Source organism: Ceratotherium simum, chromosome 26, assembly GCF_057802395.1.
Source record: "Ceratotherium simum simum isolate JZ-2026a chromosome 26, ASM5780239v1, whole genome shotgun sequence".
NCBI classification, from domain to species: domain Eukaryota; kingdom Metazoa; phylum Chordata; class Mammalia; order Perissodactyla; family Rhinocerotidae; genus Ceratotherium; species Ceratotherium simum.
Genome location: NC_141925.1, coordinates 18,192,912 through 18,217,987, shown reverse-complemented (window position 1 = coordinate 18,217,987; position 25,076 = coordinate 18,192,912). Strand labels below are relative to the sequence as shown.

Sequence of the window (25,076 nt, the reverse complement as noted above, 5' to 3'; positions counted from 1 at the left end):
TAGGTTCATCAATTGTAATAAATGTACCACTTCATGCTGAATATCGATAGTAGAGGAGGCTGGGGTGGGGGGCAGGGGATATATGAGAACCCTCCGAACTTTCTGCTCAGTTTTGCTGTAAACCTAAAACTGCTCTAAAAAAAAGTCTACTGAAAAAAAAAGGAAAAGAAGAAAGCTCTCATCAGGGTAGACTGGTTCCTGAAAAAGGAGGAATGGGACAACACCTTCCCCCTCCTTCCCACTGCTCCAAATACAGAAAAGTAATAAACAAAATGTATAAAGAAGATATTTAAAAGGTGGGCTCTAAAGTAAGATAATGATCTTCTTGGATCCAATTGATTCCAGCTCTTGGGGATTTATGGGAACTAGAGGCATTCCACACACGTGGTGGGTGCCCTGAGCCAGGCTCACTGCTGGAAATCAGAGCTGGACCAGTGTCCCCCACGCACTCCACCCATGAGAGGAGAACTGCTAAGGCTGCTGCCTGAGATTAAGTCTCATGTGAAGCTGCAAACCTAGGGAGACAGGAGGAAACCCTCTCAGTCCTGAGATCAAGCTGATCTGAGCAAGGTCCTGAGCAAGGCTGCCCATGAATGCAGAGACTGGACCAAAACCAAAAAAGACGAAAAAACCCACAACAATTATTTTTCTATAAACTAGCAATGACCAATTAAAAACTGAAATTTAAAAACATATCATAGCTCTAAAAAGGAAATACTCAACAAAACACATACAGGATCTGTATGCTGAAACCTAGAAAACACTGATAAAAAGAAATCAAAGAAGATCTAAATAATTGGAGAGACTTACAGTGTCCATGGAATGGAGGACTCAGTATAGTAAAGATATCAATTCTTTCCAAATTGATCCATAGATTTAACATATTTCCAATTAAAATTCCAGCAGGTTTCCTATATATATTGATAAGCTGATTCTCAAATTTTTTATAAAAGATGTAAAGCAAAGGTCAAAATAAAATTTGAAAAAGAAGATTGAAATTGGAGTACTCACACTATCTGATCTTAAGTCTTCCTATAAAGCTACAGTTTTCAAGACAGTGTGGTATTGGTGAAGGACTATATACATAAATCAATGGAACATTTTAATAAAGAGTCAAGAATTCAATCCACACAAATATGGCCAATTGATTTTTGACAAAGGTACAAAGGCAAGTCAATGGAGAAAAAAAAGAGTCCTTTCAACAACTGTTCCAATTGCTGGAACAAGTGGATATCCACATGCAAAAGAATGAACTTCAACTCAAGCCTCATATCTTATGTAAAAATTAATTCAAAATGGACTATATGTCTAAATGCAAAACATAAGACTGTAAAACTTCTAGAAGAAAATATAGAATATCTTCATGACCAGGGTTAGGCTAAAGATTCTTAGACATGACACTAAAAGCACAATCCAGAAAAGAAAAATTGATAAATTGGACTTCATCAAAATTAAAAGCTTTTTCTCTATGAAAGACATGATTAAGAGAATAAAAAGATAAGCTATAGACTGGGAGAAAATATTTGCAAACCACATATCTGACAAAGGTCTTGCAACCAAAATACATAAAGACCTCTCAAAACTCAACAGTAAGAACACCAGCAACCCAATTAAACACATGGGTAAAAGTGTTGAACCGACACTTCACCCAAGAGGATATACGAATGGTAAATAAGCACATAAAAAAATGTTCAACATCCTTAGGCATTAGGGAAATGCAAATTAAAATCATGAGGAAACACCACAATCACCTATGAGGACGGCTAAAATAAAAAAAATACTGACAATACCAAGTGCTGGTGAGGATGTGGAACAACTAGAACTATCATACATTGCTGGTGGATGCAAAATGGTTCAGTCACTGTGGAAAACACGAGTTGGGCATTTCTTATAAAGTTAGACATATACTTTAAATATGGCCCAGCAATCTGTTCCTGGGCATTTACCCTACAGGAACGAAAACTTATGCTCACTCCAAAACTTGTACCTGAATGTTTATAGCAGCTCTATTCATAATAGCCTGAAATTGGAAACAGCCCAAATATTCAAAAATGGATGAACGATTAAACAAACTGGTATATCCATACAATGGAATACTACTCTGCAATAAACGGAAAGGACCTATGGACACATCCAATAACTTGGATGACTCTCAAAGGTAATAGGCTGAGTGAAAGAAGTAGTCTCAAAACGTTACACACTGTATCATTCCACATATCTGACAGTCTCCAAAAGATAAAACCATAGTAACAATGAAGAGATCAACAGTTGCCTGGTCTCATGGCTGGGGGGAGAGTGTGACTTCAAAGGGGTGTTACAAGGATGTTTATTGAGGTGATGAAACTCTTCTGTTTTTTGATCGTGGTGAATCTACATACATGTTAGAATTCATAGAACTGTATGCCAAAAATGTCAATATTACTGTATACGAATTTAAAAAATAAAATGTAAAAAAATTTAAAATACAATATCTCTTTCTAATAAAAGGGTTTAGTAAATTATAAATACTTCCTTTACACCAGAAAAATGTTGTATCTCACACCAACAAAAAGCATCATGTTTAAAGATGACACTGGAAGAATTCTCATTAAAATCAGGAAGGAGACAAAAATGCCCGTTCTTACCACTGTTTATTTTGGAAGTGCTAGTCAACACAGAAAAATGAACAAAAAAGGGGCATGAAATGATAAACAAATAACGTAAAATATTCTAATTGTACAGACATGATTGACTACCTGGAAAAATTGAAAGCATCAATGAAAATATTACTCAAAACTGAAAATTATTTAAATAAGGGAGTTTAGTAGCACTCCAATAGAAAAGAAATGAGAGAGCACAAGAATAGGCTTTTATAAAACAAGGACTGCAACTATCCAATAAACATTCAACTTTAAGTAAAGGAAATAATACTTTTTTTTTTTTTTTTTTTTGTGAGGACGATCAGCCCTGAGCTAACATCCATGGCAATCCTCCTCTTTTTGCTGAGGAAGACAGGCCCTGAGCTAATATCTATTGCCAATCCTCCTCTTTTTTTTTCCCCTTTTTCTCCCCAAAACCCCAGTAGATAGTTGTATGTCATAGTTGCACATCCTTCTAGTTGTTGTATGTGGGACGCCGCCTCAGCACAGTTGGACAAGCGGTGCGTCAGTGCGCGCCTGGGATCTGAACCTGGGCCACCAGTAGCGGAGCACATGCGCTTAACCGCTAAGCCACGGGGCCGGCCCCAGGAAAGAATACTTTTTAAAAATGAAAAAGAAAATACCATTTTAAACATCAAATCAGCAAAAAAGTTTTCAAAGCTATTATTTCCTGGGTTTGTGGAGGGTATGGGGAATGGGCACTATACTACACTACACATACTGCTAGAAGAATAATGAATTAAAACATACAACTTTTCTGGAGGACAATAAAAATAACAAAGCAGTTTTTAAAATCCTAATAATTTTCATTACATACTTTTTGATCTAGCCATTTCACTTTTAGGAACTTATCCTAAGAAAGTGATCATGATTGTATCCAGAAAATTGGCAACAAAGATGTTTATAACCATTGTGTTTATAATCCTGAAGCACTGGAAATAAGCTAAAGGCTCAACCCTACGGGTCTCTGACTTTGTCCTCTGCTCTTATACACTCTCCTCAGGTAATATCATTCATGGCTTTTAATTGCAATCTATACATCAATTATTCCCCAATATAAATCCTATCCCTCAACCCTATCACTTAGTTCCAGACTGATATATTCAACTACTAATTAACATTACCATTTGGATGTTTGCAGACACCTCAGACTCAGTGCGTTCAAGTCAATGGGTTTTCTCCCAACACATGTCACTTCTCATCCTCAGTGATGGCAATATCCACCAAATTGCCTGAGCCAACAATCTGGAAGTCACCCTAGGTTCCTGCCTCTTCCTCCCTGCTCTTGCCCCTTATCAGATCAATCATTAAGGCCTGTTGACTCTACCTCCTCAGCATCTCTCTAGCCTCCAGTATCTAGAGGAAAAGGAGTAGTCTACAGGTATCTATGGCACCCTGGACTTTCTTGAAGCAGCACAATAGTGGAACTGCCTTTGTATTCTCCCACTGTCTGCCTCTCTAAGTCACTACCCAACCCATGGCTCTGGGTGGCTGCCATTTCTATTTTACGTGGGCAATAGGTCTGGCTCTGTGATCCCCACTTTCCATCATTATCACATCAGAAAAATTTGATTGTGGTTGCCTTAATCCAGTATCAGAATCTGATGAAAAGGCCAGTCTGAATCTAAAGACCAAACCCCATCCCCCTCCTGCCCCAGCCGAGTGAGACCGCGGCATACCGTTCATCCACTCCTCCGACTTGATGCTGAACTCATAGGTCGTCACCCACAGCTGCTCATAAGGCACTTTGTTGGTCATCAGGGTTTGCAGAAGAGGGAAGGTGCTCTTCTCCTTCTCCAACAGATCCTCCTCCTTATTGATCAACTGCAGGGCAAAAGAGGATGCTGTTTATTGGATGGGTGGCTCTCCTGAACCTAAGAAGTCACCAAGGCAAATTCCTCAGTGCTTTGAAAACCAAGTTAAGGAAGATGCTCCTTCATCTGGAGAGCAAGAGAGGCAAACAAGGCACGGACTCAAGCAAGAAGGTCCCTCTGCTACCTTCAAGGGCCATGGCAGCTAAGATCTAGCCGGATGAAATCCTAGGATGATTTGCTACTTGCTCCATCATCTTTGCTCCCACTGTACCATATCCATATCCCCATTTTCACAACTTTCGTATGTACTTTAGCTGTTTACATGATGTTGCCTTCTTGTGCTGACTTGCCTTAAAGGTAAAAACTTTAATGGTTAAAGAACTTACCAGTTGACCTTCAGGGCAAGTTACTTAACTTCTCCAAGCCTTAGTTCTCTTATTTTAAATAGGGATAAATGGAGATAATAACAGTACCGACCCCAAAGGTTTGTTACGGGCATTAAGTGATATATCGCATATGAACCCTTTGCACATTGTTGAGCACATAATAAATGTTCAATATATGTGAGCAATTCTTATTATAATTTCTTCTTTGTGCACTCAATGACTAAGAGAAAAGCTGATATAATGCAGGGGCATGGAAAAAGGTAGTTGAAAGTACCAGTGAAAGAACTGGTCAACCAATCAATTAGTCAATATTATCCACCTGACAGGGGATGTTAGGAAAATACAAAACCAAGGACCAGAACCAACGGAGAATTAGAGTCATCAGTCCCCATCCCGAGACCCCAGACCCCAAACCTCAAATTCCACCAGTGCTTGATCTAGGTTCTTGGAAAGCTCATTAAGCTTTTCAACATTGTTCTTCGTTTCTTCTGGAGTCATCACTTCACGTTTCCTAAAACCTTCTAGTTCCTTGTTGTAGCCCTCGAGTTTCGACTCAAATTCTGAGCACCTGAAAGTAAAGACAGCCCAGTCACATTTGGACTTTCCATTTTGTGATTTTCAAAGTATCAGCATTGCTCACCCATATTTAGGCCTGGGAAGAATTTTATCCTCTGATACAAAATATATCTATATCTACATATAGATATACAGAGATACAGATATTACTTATAATACCACCTCCCAGAGATGGCCTCTATGAACCTATTGGTGGTTAAACATCCAGATGTTTTCCTGTACAGCCAAATATATATGTGTGTATATAAAAAAGTATATGTAATATATATTATACATACATATATATAAAATGTATGTATGTTTATACATAAATGAATTTATCCATTCGTCCACTCATCCATGATTCATTCATCATATTTATTTATTATTGAGCGCCAAATACATTCCAAGAACTGTTCTAGGCATCAGGAATATATTCGTGAAGTACACTATTAAGCTCCCTACCCTCATGGAGCCTGTATTTTAGTTTGGAGGAGACCTACGCCGTAAACATACACGGATGAATGGATGGATAAATAAATTCACACATAGATAAAGATGAAATGAGCTATTTCTGACAGTGAAAAATGCTCTGAAGAAAATAAAACAGGGCAGAGTGCCTAGAGGATGGAAGTGGAGGACTACTTGAGCTAGAGTGATCAGAGAAGACCTTTCCAGAGAGTTATCTACTTCATCCATACTATCAACAAAGCAGGTCTCAAATATACTTCTCCCTTTTCCTAATGAGGTAGACTAATATAGTGTTAAGTGGACAGGTTCTAGAGCTGGGCAGGCTAGGTTCAAATCCCTACTTTGCCACTTAGTAGCTACGTGACCTTGGTCAAGTCACTTAACCTCTGTATGCCTCAGATACATAAAATGGAGATGGAAAAAAGTACCTACTTTAATATTTAATAAGCTAACATATACTACAAAATGCTCAGAATTGAGCCTGGTACATAATAATCACTCTTATAACTATATGCTCTCATTCACTAGAATGTAAACTCTAACCACGCAGTTTTTCTCTCTCTTAATTCCTTTTTGTATCTCTAGCACTTAGAAGAGTGTCTGTCATATAACAAACGATCAATATTCATTGAATGTATAAGGGGATTTGCCATTGAGAACAGCTATAGTGACATGCTATAATTTGGCTATTATCTTAAGATTACCTAATTCTGTTATGGCAGTTTTAATGTTTTTTCTTACAAGTAACTTAAGAGAGTTACTTTTCAATGCTTTGAATTCGGTTTTATTTCTAATTGCACTGTGTGGTAAGCAGCCTTTCATAAAATCCCCAAAGATCCCCACCTCCTGGTATTTATATCCTTGTGTAATTGTCTCCTCTTGAGTTTGGACTAGACCTAGTAACACACTTCTAACAAATATAGCAAAAGTGATGGGATGTTACTTCCAGGATTAGGTTACAAAAAGACTTTCTCTCTCTCTCTCTCTCTCTCTCTCTCAAGGAAGCCAGCTGCCATGTTGTGAGCTACCCTACAGAGAGGTCTATATAGCAAGGAACAGAGAGCAGTTTCTGACCAATAGCCTGTGAGGAGCTGAATCCTCAATCATGTGAGCAAGCCTGGAAGTGGATCCTCACTCAGGCAAGCTCTCAGATGAGACTGCAGCCTGGGCTGACATTCTGACTGCAACTTCATGAGAGACCTTGAGCCAGAAATACACTGCTAAGCTGCACCTAGATTTCTGACCCACAGAAACTGCGAGATAATAAATGATTGTTGTTTTAAGTTGCTATGTTTTGGGATGATCTGTCATGCAGCAATAGACAACTAATACACACTATTATAATAGCATGTGGCCAATATAGTTTCTGCTTCTTCAAACTGGTTTTTTTTTTTTGAGTCCTAAAATACAGGCAATGTTTGGAAATGTTCCACGGACATTTAAGAAGAATAGTGTTTTCCATTGTTCAGTAGAAGGTTTGATATATATCTAATAAATTAAGGTTATTAATTATTTACTTCTATTATCTCCTTATTCAAGTTTCACATTATTTATCTGTTATTTGATATACAAGGGTTAATGACTGCTTTAACTTTATTTCATTCACCTAAGTAACCATCTTTGAACCACTAATGTTTTTGTCTTGGCTTTGACTATATCTGATGTTAATATGGCTGACTCTGCTTTCTTTTTCTTTGTATTTGCATGCTATACTCTTGCCCATAGACAAACTTACAAACCTGTACAGCCAAATATATATGTGTGTATATATATAAAAGCGTATGTAATACATATTATATATACATATATATACATAAATATAAAATGTATGTATGTATACACATGAATGAATTTATCCATTTGTCCACTCATCCATGAGCATAGGAGATCAGGAACAAAGATTAGATCAGCAGTAAGATTAAATCAGTTATTGAAAATTTATAGGAAATATAGAGAATAGAGGAACACGTTAAATGACACAACAGATGTGCAATCAGAAATGTCTAGATTTGGGGACAAATGACTCAGTTTCTTTAATAAATAAATTTCAAGGGAAAAAACAAAGGAGATAGAGGACCTACAGATGAAAAGAAATTTAAGAGACATGTCAACCAATTGCAGTGTTGTAGACATTATTTGGATTCTGATTCAAGTAGGCAAACCATAGAAGGAAAAATATTAATCAGATCATTTTTGTCTCCAGATTAAAAGCTTTCAATGACTGCCTATTGTACTTAAAAAGGAATCAAAACTCATTACTGTGACCTCAAGGATCTGCTCCTCTAACTCTCCAACCTCATTTTATAGCCACTCTCTTCCTTAGCTCAAGGTCTTCCCACCTTGGAGCCACTGCCCATGCTGTTCTCTATGCCTGGACCAGGCTCCCTGCTACTCTCTCCTCTGATATCTTCACTTGACGGGCTCCTTCTCATCCTTCGTGTCTCATCTTACATGAGTCCTTCCCTGACTCACCCACTGAATGCAATCACTGTGCTCTGTTTCCCCACTCACTTCTTTCACAGAGCGTCTGTGTTGATCTACTTTATCTTCCATCTCCCATGTCCCTTTTGTTCTCTGTATCCTCAGAGAAGAGGAAGAGAGACAGGAGCAAGAGACAGAAGAAGAGAAGGTGGCCACTGCCACCCTCTCCCTCCCCTAATTGTTTTTTACTAATGTCTTAAGGATTCAGAGATAGAGCACATTAAGTGCTATGATAGACAGCTTCCCTCTTCTCAGATTTTTGTTTGTTTCATTTTGTAATAAGCTGTGACTTCAGACTCTGGTAGGTATTAATTTTAGAGACTATCCTTACTGTGAAAAAGTTTCATTCATTCATTCATCAAAACAGGAAGCACCTACTACACGCAAGGCTCTGTGCTCTACCTGAATCCTAGAACACAATCTGGGTACTCTCCCTGAGACATCTGCCTTTCTTCCCCCAAGATGTCAAAGGGTTTTCTATTGCACTCTCACGCCAAAGAGCAGCTCACATTCCTCAGCTGCCCATCTGTATCCTCGGAGGGACCATGTCCAGGACCATGTCCAGGACCATGGAACCTACCATTGAGTGGGACAACACGGGGGAAAAGCTGATTCTCCTGTTGTCCACACAATTAGGTGCTGCTGGGTGCCTTCACATCATTAAAATTCTTTTTGAGGCTCCAGATACAGTACCCACATAAAAAGATAAATCTCTAATAAAAGCAGTTTTGAATTCTTCCCAGAGGACAATGGTATATAAACTCAGTGATTACCTTAAAATATTACTATTATTGTTGTTTTTAACTTCTTATAATTGCTTAGCACATTATAGTTTCCAATGTACTTTCATGTCCATAATATATATACACACATACTTATGCAATCATTAGTAAATAGTAGGAACTCAAGAAATTAAGTTGAGTAAATGAGTTGTATTTGTGGAAACACCTGGAGTCAAAGCGAGGATAATGTAGGCATTTAAAGATGGTAGGTTGGTCAGAATTCTGGCAAGAAACAGAATTCACTCTGATGTTCAAAGAAACAGGCTTTAATGAAGGGACTACCTACAGAGGTGAGATTTGGGTAGGGTTAAAGGCACAGATAGGGGATAGGGAGGCACTCAGAGGGAAGCCACTATGCCCCCTAGGGCTGAGGGGACAATGACAACTGGAACTATGGAGGAGCAAGAATTGTTGTCCTAGAGGAATTCAGCTACAGGCCAGAGCCCTAGGGCCAAGCAGGGAGGGAGAGGAGAAAATGCCCTCCAATCACTCTCCAACCTCCTGAGGGCTTTCCACTGGCAGGGCCCTGCCTGGATCCAACAGCAAGAGAGCCAGAAGCTACAGACTGCAGGCGTCAGCCAACGAGCCAGCGGGCAGAGGAGGGTGGAGAAGGAATTAGGGGGTGGGGTGGGGCAGCAAATGGAGAATAGTTAGCACGGAAGCCAAAAGGTAATGTGAGCTGGGAAAATAAGGGCAGGTTTCTTGGAGAGAGGATGGGATTGTTTTCACAGAAGATGAATGAATAAATGAATATACTCAGCCCTCCTCACAGGATCTTCTCTAGATTAATGCAAAAATGATGGACAGGAAGTTTAAGGTTCACCAAACAGAAGGCTGAGCCCAGGGCTGTGGGTTTCTCCTAGAGCCACTCCTCTGCTGAACTCTGCTGTTGAGAGCCTGGGAACCAGTTGATGGGATCGAGGTGAGAATCGCCCTCCAAAAGGAGAAACCCAGCACTCTTCTCTCATCATTAATGACAATTGTTCCCTTTTCTCCCAGATCCACCCCTCACTCCTCTTAACTTCAACAGCATTTACTGTCTCTAAATAGTCTCACAGTAATGTTCTAAAAATTGCTTGCAAGGCAGTGGTTTGGAAATTAAGAAGCATTTTTCTCCCCAAAGAAGTCATTGTTCAAAGCGCAAAGGAAGCTGACAGTTTTCGAATGCCTACCATGTGCTGGATACCACCTAGGGACAATCTCAGACCACCCCACTTCATCCTTCAACACAATGATACCTCTCACGAAATGAGATGATCTGAAGATTGGCTCTATTATCCCATTTTCCAGATGAGGACTCTGAGGCTCAAAAAGATGAAGCAACATGCTCCTGTTCATCTAACTTAGATATACGGTCCTGCTTCCTGGTTAGGCATCAAAAATCCATTCCATGGGGGGAGGCCGCATGTAAGGGGAGAGCAGATAAACGGGAACTCCATACTTTCTCTTCAATTTTGTTGTGAACCTAAAACTGTTCTAAAAAATAAAGTCTACTAATTAAAAAAAAATCACCACCCATCGGGCTAAGTTCTGGGTTCCGGGGACAGTAACCACTTAGGTAGAGGGAGGAGAAGGCTGTAGGAAGGAAAAAAAACACACAAGTGGGCACGCACACACACACACACAAACACACATATCTTTTGTTTTCGTTGTTTTACTTGACAACAGACCTAGGTCATATGTTGAAGGTAGCAACTAAGTGGGTTTATCCTTCAGCCCAAACCCCCATTCTGTGTAGAAATCTGTTTTTATCCACCCTTTTCCTTTCTCATGAGTATTTGCAGGGATTATGGGACCTAAAGTTGGGCAGTGGGAGTTTCACACGTGATGGGGATGGTAATTGGTATGAATCTGCATTTCATAAACAAAGTGTTACAAGCTGGGATGGGGGTGTGTGTGTGCGCGTCTTTACCATGTACGCGGTACTTGGCCCACTTCACTTGACATTGTCTGATTTTTCAGTACATCTATATTTTCTCTGTCACTGGATTAAAATCTTTATTTAGCAGCCAAACCCCCTTACATGTCTAGAATAGAGCAGAGCACATAGTAAAAATCTATAGTAAATACTAAATGAATAAATGTTTACAGCCACATCAGCACTGAACAAGACCAGCTGTAAAAGAGGCAGTTTCTTACCTCCTACCATGCCTTTGTTATCCCTGCCTTGATATCTCACAGATCTGTGGTCTCCAATGTAAGGCTGACAATTTTGCTATTATTATTGCGAGGCTGTTATTACATGCCACTATTTTTGTCTTTTTTTCTCTGTACCACCAAATTCCAATTGTTGAAGGCAGGGAGGGAAGGGAGTGGCAGGGGTTACTACAGTGAAGCAGGCTGAAAGAGAACATCTCTCGGTGGGAAACAAAAGGAAATTCTTTCTCCACTAATTGTCTTCAGCCTTCACCCACGCATTGCTGTGGGGGCTCTAGACAGAACCAGAAACCTGCAGCATGTTAGGAAGCTGGGTGTCATTTCTAAAACAACCTCAGACTCTCCCTGTACCTTTTAATGAGGTCCATCTCGGCCTGATCCCTCTTGCTAAGGAGCAGGTTTCGGCTGTTTTCGAAGATATCTTCAATCTGGTCTGGCCAGAGGAACAGACTGCTGTTCAGTTTGATATCCTCCACTGCAAAACACATACAGTCTGCTCCAGGACACTGCTCAGCATAGGTCAGCAAGTCGGGAATTAATTCAGCAGAACAAGAGGGCAACAGAAGTAGGTGTGGGGATGGCAATGAACGGATGGGAAACAAAGTTAAGCTGAATGGTCAAGGTTACACCGCTAGACAGCAGTAGAGCAGATTTCAAACCCAGGTCTAACTAACTCCAAAGCCTAGGTTCTAACCACTAGGATTTACTGCCTTCCCAGGCTACGTCTGAGTAGAGTTGAAAGCTGGTTTGAAGTTGCAGTTCTACTCTTTAAACTATTTCACCTCATCTGAGTCTCAGTCTCCCTTTTGGTTAAATGTCAGTAAAAATACCAATGCCAGATGTCCTACCTGGCTTACAGCTCTGGTCAGTTAAAATGCCCTGGGTTCCCTCTGTATCCTTGGGAATTTAGGAGGCAGAGACCACAATGAGCGAGTCCAGCATGTATTCACATGGTCGAGGGCACAGCTCATAAATGTGGAGGTGGACGGTTACTTTTCACTCCCAGTCCCTATCTCTCCCTCCCATCACCATTCTCCCCCAAACACTGTGAACGTCAGGTAATTCACAGGTATTTCCAGATGGAAGAAGGCTCTGAAACTTGGCTTGTGGAGAGCACACCAGCTTTTCCTTCAGAACCTGGTCATTACAAAACTCTAACTTGGCCCAATAAGCCCTGGCTATTTCTTTCAAGATAAATTCTTGGAAGGAAAGTGCCCTGGTCTCCTCAAAGGCGGGACTGTATTACGATTATAGAGCACCAAAATCTATCCATTTATAAAAGAACTCTGCATTTGAAAGTGACTTTTCCAAAAACACCAGGCAAAAGATGCCAAGACAGGCAGCTAAGAACTAGTCAAGTCCCCAGATATTTCTTCTTTTTGTCTAACAATGAGATTCCCCTTGTTTGATTCAAATTCTTGTGGCTGAGAGAGTGGAATCAGTGCCTCTAACATATGGGGACACTTGAAAAGCAGCTCTCCCGATACTGATGTTTAGTGGTAGGACTGCTAACTCTCCTTCCCCTGACTCCTTAGCCCTGAAAACATAAATAGACATATACATTTGCATGTACACACACGGCAGTGGCCTTACGGGGCAAGTCTGCATAGTCCATCAGGAACTCCAGCCGTTCAGCTACATCTCTAAGTTGCCTCCTGAGTTTGAACACGGTGACATCACTGGATTTCTTTAAGAATTCAATGAGGAATACCAGCTCCTCAGTGTTGGCAGGAATCTCACTGACTTTGTCTGCGATGGTGCTGTACTGATTACAAATGCTACAGGGAAAGAAACAGCCATCATTATCATCATCATCATCTAAAATAACTTTCTTATAAGACCCATTATGTTAAACAGACATGATTCCTATGCAGAGACTAGAAATAATGGTTTTCAACTTTTCTCTACCTGCAAATCCTTGATGGATAATATTCACAGGCACACCACACTTCAGGAATAGTCACAGTAGTAACAGTAATAATATTTGACATGTATTAAGCCCTTTACTATGTGCCATGCCCCATTTCTAGTCACAGAACATATATTATAGCTCATTTAATCTTTACAACAATTCTAAGAGATAGGGACTATTATTTTCGACATTTTATAATGGAAGAAAGTGAGGCTGAGTAATTTTATCCAAAGCATCATGGTGTGTAGGTATCAGAGCCAGGATTTGAACTTGGTTTAATTGATTCCAAAACTTGTACTCTTACCACAAATACCATGGGTAGATTCCAGATTTAGACCAAAACAACAAGACAACCACCACCACCACCAACAGCAACTCCTAATATTTTATGTTGAAGTAGAGCATTAAATTAATTTGTAGTCCCTGCTCTTCACATACACCAGCAAGCTTATCCTCATATGCTGCAGGTAATTCCTGGTGGCAGAAAGCAATTTATGTTCAACTACTGGGACCACTAGATCTAACTGCCCACTTCTCCTCAAACACAAGACGTGAAAAAGGATGTTATAGGGATAATCTGAAAATGCTCTAATTTATCCAAAAGCTAATGACTGACTGTCTTCAGCATTTTAACTATAATTAGGAACAAATTATCTGCAATACATCCATGCCGAGCACAGAGTGGGCCTTAAGAAATGTTAGCAATAGTATCTGTCATAGTTTTTGTTATTATTAATTGATCTTTACATTTTGATGGTCATATATTATAGATAAAAGCCACTCCTCTCAGTATTTTCAGTCCTCAATATTCCTTCATAATGTATGGAGACGCCTCCATAAGGAAGCTAATTATACCAAACTGAAGAGAAAATGATTAAAACATCTTTGCAGATGATGCTGAGATTTGAGAAATGAATTTTTATAATTTTATAAACTTTCTGTAGAGAAAAATTATCTATGGCACTACATGGGTTCAGAGTATTCTCCACTTCTTGGACTCAGAGCTATGTTAACTGAAATGAGCAGCTTTACAAGGCAAAGATAAGTTTCAAAGAAAAGAGAAGCTTTATTAAAAGGTTTGCAAACTGGGGAAGTGCACCTCAACCCACAAGTTGATGGGTGAGCCTCCCCTCGGTCTTGGGGTGGCTGGTTTTTAAAGGCAAAAAAGTGCAGAGTGATGCAAAGTTAAGGCTGAGTCCAGTTCTGATTGGTCGCCCTTTCCAGCTACAGTGTATCTTGTGCCCAGGGCTTTCTAAATGTCCTAACTGCAGGGAAAGACCACTGCATTGTTCTCTGGCCATCTGGTGACTGTCAAGGTTAAAATGTAATTTTTTATTTCTGCCCATACTTCAGCCTTGAGGTGGTCATAGCAACCTTCACATCAACTCTGGCCTCATTCTTATTTCTTTCTTTTATCAGCTAGATTATATTTCCTAGCCTCTTTTGTTTTTTTAGTTAGGTATTTGACTAGTCAGCTTGGGCTATCAAAACAAACTATCACAGACTGGGTGGCTTAAACAACAGAAATTTATTTCCTCACAGTTCTGGAGGCTGAGAAGTCCAAGGTCAAGGTGCCAACTGCTGTGGTTCCTAGTGACGGCTCTCTTCACGGCTTGCAGATAGCTGCCTTCTCATTGTGTCTTCACGTTGTGGACCGGAAGAGAGCTCTAGTGTCTTTTCCTCTTCTTACACAGGCAGGAGCCCTATCAGATTAGGGCTCCATCCTTATGACCTCATTTAACCTTATCACCTCCTTATAGGCCCTGTCTCCAAATACAGTCACACTAGGGGTTAGCACTTTGTTACAGACGGAATATCTGTGTACCCCCAAAATTCATATGTGGAAACCTAATCCCTAATGAGATGGTATTTGGAGATGGTGCCTTTGGGAGGTAATTAGGTCACAAGGGCAGAGCCCTCATGAATAGGATTAGTGCCCTTATAAAAAAAGACCCATTCTTCCATATGAGGATACAGAGAGAAGATGGCCATCTATGAACCAGGAAGCAGACTTTCAACAGACACTAAATCTGCTGGAGCCTTGATCTTGGACTTCACAGCCTCCAGAACTGTGATAAATAAATTTCTGTTGTTTATAAGCCACTCAGCCTACGGTATTGTTATAGTGGCTTGAACAGACTAAGACAGGCTTCAACGTATGAACTTGGGGGAGATACAATTCAGTCCACAGTAGGTGTGGTCATGTGACTGAGTTCCAGTCAGTGGGAAGCAGGAAGCAGTGATGAGTATCACTTCCAGGTGCAGCCCATAAAACTGTCCTTGCATATTCCTCCATGCTCTTTCCTCCTCCCAGCTGTCGAGGATGTCAATACTTAGACTGACCTTGAAAGCTATAGGTTGAAGATGTAAAGTCATCATCTGCTTGAGTTTCTGAATGCATATAGTAGGTCTCCCCCACCAATCTGGACCTCCCCTGAGCAAGAAAAACACTTTTATGTTCTTCTATGTTCAACCATGATATCTTGGGTCTATTTGTTATAGCATCTTGCCTAGCCTAATTAATACAGGTAGATCCCATTGGTCTGATAGACTCCTATCTGATGAGAATCCAACCTTATTCCCTTTGTATGAGAATGCAGAGAGTAAATTTCACAGGGTTACTGGCTATCAGCCTCTCAGGGGGCCCAGAAGGGTGGTGGCAGACCCACTGACTACTAGACCCTCTACAAGATCCTGAACATGGGTTGACAATATCAGGAATCTGACCAACCTAACACCTGAGCAATGCCAGGGATAAGCCGAGGACAGGAAACACTGCCTTCTACACGGACTGATAATATCATGGAAAATCTAAAAGGTCAGGGGTCCCATAAGCAGAAGGCTAGTCTCTGTCTGGTATAGGGGATGGCAGAAGGAAGACCAACAAAGCTTGCATCAATCTGTGGCCTCTACCTCACTGTCATTGTTTGGACAAGACTTCTCACCCCGAAGGAAACAACCAACCAGACCAAAGAGATAATTTCTTATATCTCTACTCAGGGCCTTGCGTTTCTGGTCAACACTTCAGGTCATTGTTCTAGCAACTTCAGACCAATGTACCTGTAGTGGATATGAACGTCATGCCCACTTTCCTACCAATGCACTCCAAGGTGTCCCCCTGCCTTTATGTCCAGAGCACCCCACTCTAGGGTCCACCTAATCACTGGAAACAGGGAGGCACCCCACTCAGCAATGACAGAACAACGAAGTGGCAAGGATGGGGTCTGAGATCAGAAGACTCAAATTCAAACTCAACTCCTTGGGCAAGTTAGTTTCTCTTTCTGAGTCTCATTTTCTCCTCCCTTCAGTAAGGGGTCTTATATCTGTCTTCCCTGTCTTATGGGGTTGTTGAGAAGGTCAAATGAGTCAGAGTCACTATTTTTAAGGCAGAAAGAAACTTCAGAACTCAGCCACCAACCTGGGGTTTCTGCATCTTTAGAAATCCATGGGTTTACAAGGGGACCCTTATTTGCACTTATATTAAAAAGGCCTAAGGAATTTATACATTCATTTTGATGAGGACGGATGCACTGACTAACCAAGGCACCATGTTGCTTTGACTTGACAGGAATAAATGGACTATTGCTTACAAAAAAAAAATTTCATGTTCAAACTTTCCCAGGGAAATGCCTTAGCAGCGTGAAGGCTGTAAACCTTTTACTGTCCTAGTCCCAAATCTTTATTCTATAGGTAAAGAAACTAAAGAACCAAGAGGTGAAGCCAGGGGACACACAGCTAGTAAATGGAAGATCTTGCATTCAACACCAAGTCTTCTGGCTTCAAAACCAGAAATTCCAGCATTCAGCACTCAGAGAAAGCTGAGTGTGGTGGTAGAGAACATGGACTATGGGGTCAAAATAAACTAGGTTAAGCCCTGGTGTGCCATTTGCTAACCTCTCAGAGTCTCAGTTTCTTCACCGACATAATGGAGAGAATAATGAACAACCTCTTAGGGTTGTTGCAAAGACTTGATTGGCTCCATAAAGTTCAGAATGTTTACCCAGTGCCTGGACTATAATGTGTGCTGGAAAAACAGTAGCTATTATTATCATTAATTTGCTGATGAGTTTCTAATATGTATTTTGTAAATCTTAAAGTGCTATAAAATTCTAAAATTATATATATTTATATATATGAATAATGCAATATATAACATCATATTAATAGTAGTCATTATTACTAATCATCTTAGTCTATAGTTTAAAGCACTCTGAGGAAGAAAGCTAGAATAACATGGATCAATCATTTTGTAATGTTCAAATGGAGACATAGCAGCAAACAGCTGCGGTCCCAGCCTCTTAGAATCATTCCCTCTTCTGGTAACCACACCCTAAGTCTTCTTGGGGAATCCCCTCTCCCTTTGTCAGTTCATGTGATTTAGGCAGGGCTTGGCATCCACCCCAGAGATGGGAATACAGCCCAGATCTAGGTCATCCTCTTGACCATGGTGTTTGGTTCAGGGTTGCACCAGCAAAGGCTGAAGGATCAGAGATGGACTGCCTCAGGACGCTTTCTACCTTCCTACTCCAAGCCCTATGTAGTTTTTCCCTTACTGTTCACCTTCTAGCCTGAACCTGAATTCCCTGCCACCCTCACTTTGGGGCAGAAACAACTTGAACTAGAAGTTCAGTCTAGTCATTGCTGGAAGGTGCAAGTTCTGGCCATTTTTCCATCTCCTGTTCATGCCAAATATTGTTGCTACTTCTCTGCACACGATAACAATACCTGGTGTTGGTGTCCCGGTTTACATCCACTTGGAATTGAATCAGACGGTCTTTAAGATTTTGGGCTCGCTCACAGAGATCATAATTTAGGGTCATGGCATCAAGGCAGAACATGGCCAAAGGCACGGTAATGTGCATGGATGCGATTTCATTTCTCCGCTTTTTTATGCTATTGATCCTCTGTAGAAAGGAGCACATTCAGTAGCTTAATTTGCCTTTAGCCTCTAGGCATTTGACCCCAGCCTCACCCCCAGCCAACCTAGTCCAAGGCTGAGCACAGTATATACACCAGCGAAACACACTGACTACTCATTGGATTGTCTGCAGCACATATTATCAAGATATGAAATGTCACGTGGCATCTCCTACCGTCACAAAATCCTCAATTTCATGATTTTCTTTTAGGAATGCAGTGATCCCTTGCTCTGCCATGTTATCCAATAAGTCATCATACTTTTTGTATACATTTAGGTATCTTCCATATTGAAGAGCATAAAATCAAACATACAAATCCAGGTCACCAATTAGATTAATCATATGGCAAATGAAGAGATAATATCACAAACATTAGCCCAAACCAAGAAACAGAAATATAATATGGCAAAACATACACTGAACTTGAAATTCAGAACTTTGGTTTCAAATTCCAATTTTGCCACTTCCTAGCTGCATGAACTCAGACGAGATATTTCTCTTTTTCAAAGATCGGTGTCTTTAATTTTAAGTGGAAATGATAAAACCTCATAGGATGGTTGTAAAGCTTAACTGTAATAATGTATATATTGAGCAATTAATACTATGCCTGACATACAGTGAATGTGCAATAAATACGACTTCTAATCCCTCCTTCCAGCTCTAATAGTCTATGTCTAAATTTTAAGATGAAAAATTTGGAACCAATAAACCTAAAATCTATCGAATAAAATTAAGTTTCCCTCTGTCTATTATTGGATCATGCAAAAATAGCTGGACAGATTCCCCTGAATAGGAGGATGTATTTGGGATGCTCTGACTTAAAATAAGTTTGAATTAAAATAAAGATGATATGGAATAAGCAGAATTAACTTTGTGGGGCCCAGGAGCACACTTCCAAGACTTGGTCAACACTTCAGAGACTCTGAATCTGAGACACAAGGAGAAGCCCATGGAACTGTCAGTCCAGAAACACAACTTTATGTATAAGACTCCATGAACAGGGAAAACAGAGGTTTCAAATAGATGCCCCCAAATCAAATTCACGAGAGCAGAGCTTCCAAATCTGAGGCCACGATTTTCAGACCAAATTAGCAGTTCTCAACTGGGGGTGATTTTTGGTTGTCACAACTCGGGGAGGGTTCTACTGGCATCTAATAGGTACGGGCCAGGGATGCTGCTGAACATCCTACCACGCACAGGACAGCCTCCCACAATACAGAATTTTCTGGTCTAAAATGTCAACAGACCCACAGTCAAGAGACCCCAGGTTAGGGTGACCATATGTCCTGGTTTGCCTGGGACAGTCTAGGTCTACACCTGTTGTCCCACGGCAATTGCTAGTAACACCCCGTTCACGCTCAAGTACTTGTCAGTTTGGAAGCTGCATTATATGATCACACTAAACTAGGGACTGCTCACGTGAGCATCTGCGAGATATTCTAGAGTGGGATGATTAAAGAGCATTCAGATGACTTGTCCTCAATCCCTCCTCTTTAATTCCGAAGTCCAAAAAGCTCTGAAAACAGAAAGTTGCTCCAAAATTCATTTGATAGCAAAAGCTGGCCTAAACTGATGTGAGGCTATTTGTGTGAATATTCATAGTTGTCACTGCAGAAATATCAATGCATTTAATTAAGGGGTGCTGCCCCAGATCTTGCTGAAGCTGCATCATAATATATGACATATGCATTATGTTATAACTTTCCTAAAATCCAGAAACTTCTAAATGCACCATGGCTTTTAGATAATGGAGGTGGACCTATAATTGCATTTGAATTCTGACTCTCCTATTTATTTGCTACGTAAATTGGGAAACTTACAGTTTTCTCACTTGTAAAATGGGGATAAATAGTAAATACCTATGTATGTAAGCACTGCCTAGTCTTATGTATTGTTTCAGGTGTGTGGAAACAGGGATTATTTCTTTGGAGATAGTTAAGAATTCTAAATCAATGCGAAAAAGGCTAAGTCACAACTAAACCAACTTACTTGCGGGGGCCAACTTGGTTTTTCTGAAATACCTCGAAAGTTTGATCTAGAAAATCAGAAACCAGTTTTTCTTCAGCGTTAACGGTTCCAAGAATCAGGTTATATCCTTTCAACTCCGGGAACAGGATAGATTCCACCTAAAGATAGAAACCATTTTTGGATGTCGCAAGACATCCACAAGACACAAGAAGGGAGACAGCACCAAAATGCACAATCTCCTGCAAAGACTCATTTCCAGGGACACCAGCTGCATTTTTACTCTATTTCCTCTTGGACAGTGCTGGAATCACCCTGCTGTTCCCTTTGCCTCTATTTTCTCTCCTCTCCCTCCTGTTAGATTACTCATCTTTCAAATCCCTGCTCCTTTCCATCTCATGTCCTTAGAGAGTCCCCCTGATTGCCCAGTGGATATTAGTTTCCCTGCTTAAAGCTCACATTCTGAGCTTCTTCTACTTGGCGCTCTTCACAACTATAATTAAATGAATGTCTAACGAGCTGTTCTGCGTCTGTCATGGGATATAAATACCATGAGGGCCTAGATCGTATCTGACTTCTTCACCATTGTAAAAGACCCAACAAGAGCTTGGCACACAGTAAGTGCTCAACAAATATTGTGTGAGTGAATGAATGTTATAGTGGTACTTCCGTTCCCCTCTTCCCCACCACCCACTTTTTCTGTCTATTGAAAAGCTACTAGAGACACGGGTTCTAATTCTGACTCTACCACTAACTGACTATGTGACCTTAGGTAAGCTACTTCTCTGTCTTCTGTCTTTTCATCTGAAAAAAGGAGAGAGATACTAGATTCTCCTCTCAGCTCAGGAAAAAAAAAAAGCTGTGGCTTTATGATTATGAGACACTAACAGTATCTTTCTGAGAATTCAAACTCTCCAACTTCTTAATGGCACATAAGTGTCTGAGAATGTTCTCATTTGCATGTTCTCATGCAGCCTGCAAGGTCCTTGCTGGGGACCCACTGCTTTCCACAGCTCTCTGTGCTAAGAAAGTTTTTAGTGATTGGTCTCAGAAAAGATCTTCAGAGTGCTTTACTGAGTTATATGAGTTACATGCTGTTGACGAGAATGCATCAATTTAGAAAGGGGAAAAAGCAAGTGCAAACGATCGGTGTCCTCCCTCTTCGGACAATCCAAAGGTTTTTAAGCTGGTGGAGGTGCAACTTCTTCGCTGTGGCCATGCTGCAGACAATGGCCATCTGGCATTTGTCAATTGTGTGGATGAAATGGGTTAGGGCAGCACAACTGGTGCATCTAGGCCATGCAACAGGTCACATGTGGGCAGGATAATGGATTGTCTCTTGAGAAAAGTCTTCAATCAAAAGAGGAAGCAACATCTCTTGATGCCCTTTAAATGTGGCTGGTTCTTCCATGCCCTGCAGAGCAGTCTGTAAAACTGAGCTGAGAACAACAGAGCCCTTTCCAGGTAATTACTGTTACTCTCTGCTTATCTCCCTGTATCTCTGATCCTGCACTCCTCAGTTCTGTCAACATCTTCAGTGCTTACATCTGCACACTTCTCTGACTTGGACATTTCCCAGGCACTTTGAGAGAATTCTGCCCTCAGGAGAAAGACGGGCCCGAACAGCCTCTTGCCAAAGTAATATATATTTTTTCTGATTATGAAAGTAATGCATCGACATGCATGCTAATGCTGATTTAAATTCTGCTTATTGCATTTTTAGTGTTACAAAACCCTTCTCTTATCTCATCCAGCTTCATCTTATCTATGCCTCTCATTCACCTTTTCATTTCAATCAGTATTAAAGCATCCATGATTTTCTTAGTTTTTTGCTAAGACAAATATTTTCTAATATTTACTTTGGTTTCCTTTAGTAATTTTCTCATAAATATGCTTTGCTTCTGCACCTTGAGTGCTATTTTCAAACATCTCACGTTGACGTTTTTTCCAACTTTTAAAATTCATGTTTAACCATCTATAAGGCAAGACTAGTAGGGGGTGGGGCTACTATCCACCTGTTGCTGTTCTTAAATATTCAATCTGAGGGACTATTCTTTTAAAATTTCACTACCCAGTTCAGAGATAAAACAGTCTGAGGGGTTCAGGGTGGGAGCCAGTGCTGCAGGAATCTCTAGATGGAGAACTCTGGACCTCGCCTGCTTTTTCTCATAGTCTGATAAAGTCATTGGCATTCACTTAGCTTAGCTTTCGAACCTGGTACCAACTGTAACCTGTGACTTTGTCTTCTCGGCATTACAATCCACTAAATCTACTACCAGCCCCTGCCGGGCTGTTTGCAGTAGCAGCCACATGAGCCCTGGGTTCTCCCAGCCCAGCTGCTTGCAAACATTGTTGATCAACAGCAGTGAAGGAGAACTCAAATGGTGTGCACTTAATCTGTCCCTAAGCCCCATACTTATCCTTCCAAATTACAGGGACTTCTGTTTCATTTTCTTCCTAAGGAAATTAATTGTAGGAGAGCTGCCCACTGTTTCTTCCCCATCCATACATCCAGTTTTCTTGTTAACCAGGCTTGGTTAGGTTTAAAACCCCAAATTTAGAGTTCCCTAGTGAAATCATATGGCTTCACATACTTCTCTACAAATCCCAACTCGAATATCTAGAACTCTCTAAGTACAGGATTGCAAAGAGAAGAGTTCTTAAGAGCATCCAAGCATCATACATAATGCCTGGAGAGAGAGAAAGAGAGAGAGAAATACTGCACAGGTCCCTTCCCTACGTGGGGCTGGCCACTGACCCTCCTTCCACACCAACCACCCAGAGAAAAATAGAATAAGATGGAGCACAGAAGACTCACACTCATGTGGGTTATCCTGCCCAGTACTAAAGGTCTGCTAATAAATGTCTAGAATCTGATTAGCAATGCCACCCTGGAAAGGAAACTGGAAATGGCTTGGGCCTGGAAGGGAAGCTTCAACCTCTCCCCCGGACACCTACAGTGGTTAAACAAACAGACACAGGGGAATTCAAGAACTAAATTAGATACAGTTTTATTAAGATTCTTGGCGAGTTCACGGCAATTGATCCATCAAGAATTATTAACCCGGGGGCCGGCCCGGTGGCGCAAGCGGTTAAGTGCGTGCGCTCCGCTGCGGCGGCCCAGGGTTCGCCAGTTCGGATCCCGGGCGTACACCAACACACGGCTTGGCAAGCCATGCTGTGGTGGTGTCCCACATAAAGTGGAGGAAGATGGGCACGGATGTTAGCCCAGGGCCAGTATTCCTCAGCAAAAAAATGGAGGATTGGCAGATGTTAGCATAGGGCTGATCTTCCTCACAAAAAAAAAAAAATTATTAACCCAAGTGGGATATGGCTTGGGACACATCTGCCCCTTTGAGGTTGGCATCATGGGGGGAACTCCACTCTCTCACAAGGTAACTCTTAGCGCCCTTGTTAAAAGCACAGTTCTGGGATGTATGGCCATTTTTTATGGTCCAAATCCTCTTTCTGGGGTCAAGGGGGTGTCCTCAGGATGTATCTCCCAAAGTGAAATTCCTCTAACTGAATATCTCACCAACTGGGCCTTGTACAGCAGCCATTTTAAATATATTTTATTCAGTAAGTGAATAAAAGTACAAACAAATGACTAAGTGAATACTATACCTTGGGGATCCCTTCAGAGCTTTTAATAATTTCCAAGAAAGAGTTGTGTATTAATTCCCAGCAGTCATCAAAAGATGGATTAAAGACAATAATGGGTTCATTGACTTCAAGTTTGATCATGATAAGCTGAGGTATAAAGAACTCCATCTCTTGGTAGGGCTCCTTGAAATCATTCCCATCCTTCAGGAGATATAAGACATGGTAATTGTCACAAAACGGGGCCTTCCAGAATCAAGAGAGTGAATTTTACCCATTCATAGGACTACATGAGCACCAGAAAAGGAAATGAAAGGTACCCATGCACTGTTCATGTTTAAAATAAGGGCTGGGTATGGCTGAGCCCACCCTGAGCTCATCCTCTCCCCATTCCTCAAAGCTTTTATTCACTTTGTTTACTTTGCTTGGAACTTCCTGCATCCTAATTTCTAAGTCCTTCGATCCTTCAAAATTCAGCTCAAAATCTCCTTCTCTGGGAATCCTATTCCCCAGCAAGATATAATCTCTTCCACTTTGGAACTCCCATATTTTCACTTCTCAAGGCATTTTATTTTATCTTTCTTTCTTGTTGAGATTTATACACACATCTTCTCTTCTCTACTCGACTCTAAACTTGAGGGCATGATCTGTGTCTGAACTATGTACCTCCTCCAAAATACCCAAGACAGAATTTAGCACATAGTAGGTGCTCAATAAAAATTCATTGACTGAATCCAAAAGTATAAACAGTTATCTGTACATCTTAAATCGAGTTGCTAATGAGTATACAGTCCATTTTAGATGCTTGAAATGTCAAACTTCCTACAACAAGAAATATTGACATGAAGATATTTCTAATTCCCTACGAAAGCTAGTAATGCAAGATACCTTTCATAAACTACAGTGCCTAATGAAATTGACATAGGGCAGCTGTAAAGTACTTGTCCACTGATTCTAGAGATTTCTGCATCTGTTTGAGGATCATTGATAAAAATTTGTTGAACTCTATGAATCAAATATCCATAAATTTCCCCTTCTTTCAAACATATGAAGATTTTACTTTTCCCTTTGTGTGGAGTTTTAGAGTGACACTTGCTCCCACATCTGAGTTTCTCCTGCTTAGCAAAGTAGATGATGACAACGACATCTATAGACTGGTCCTTGTTAGAGGGCAAACACTGCAGTCTAAATTCAGCAGCATTGCTTTCTATATTTTTTGAGCAAAAGGTCAATTGTTCATCTTTACTTCATTTGGAAAAATGGCTAAAATTTAACGTTTTGTACCAGGCAAATTTTAATTCTTATTACTCTTTTTAAGGTAAAATGTGCACATGGTATAACATCTAAAGAATCTTCTTTAATCCCTAGGCTAAATTTATGGGAGGTTATGATGCT

General features: G+C 40.6%; 1 protein-coding gene across 1 annotated transcript in view; it reads right to left on the bottom strand.

Annotated features, from left to right (window-relative positions):
* DNAH3 (dynein axonemal heavy chain 3) overlaps positions 1 to 25,076 on the bottom strand; it is a 171,886-nt gene that overhangs the window by 124,638 nt on the left and 22,172 nt on the right. The window contains exons 12-19 of the mRNA XM_087417087.1: positions 23,706 to 23,885; positions 20,106 to 20,242; positions 18,291 to 18,396; positions 17,923 to 18,101; positions 12,879 to 13,063; positions 11,637 to 11,760; positions 5,254 to 5,407; positions 4,319 to 4,463 (exon numbers count right to left, since the gene is read on the bottom strand). Of these exons, the coding sequence (XP_087273213.1) occupies positions 4,319 to 4,463; positions 5,254 to 5,407; positions 11,637 to 11,760; positions 12,879 to 13,063; positions 17,923 to 18,101; positions 18,291 to 18,396; positions 20,106 to 20,242; positions 23,706 to 23,885 (1,210 nt within the window). The remainder of the gene's footprint in view (positions 1 to 4,318; positions 4,464 to 5,253; positions 5,408 to 11,636; positions 11,761 to 12,878; positions 13,064 to 17,922; positions 18,102 to 18,290; positions 18,397 to 20,105; positions 20,243 to 23,705; positions 23,886 to 25,076) is intronic.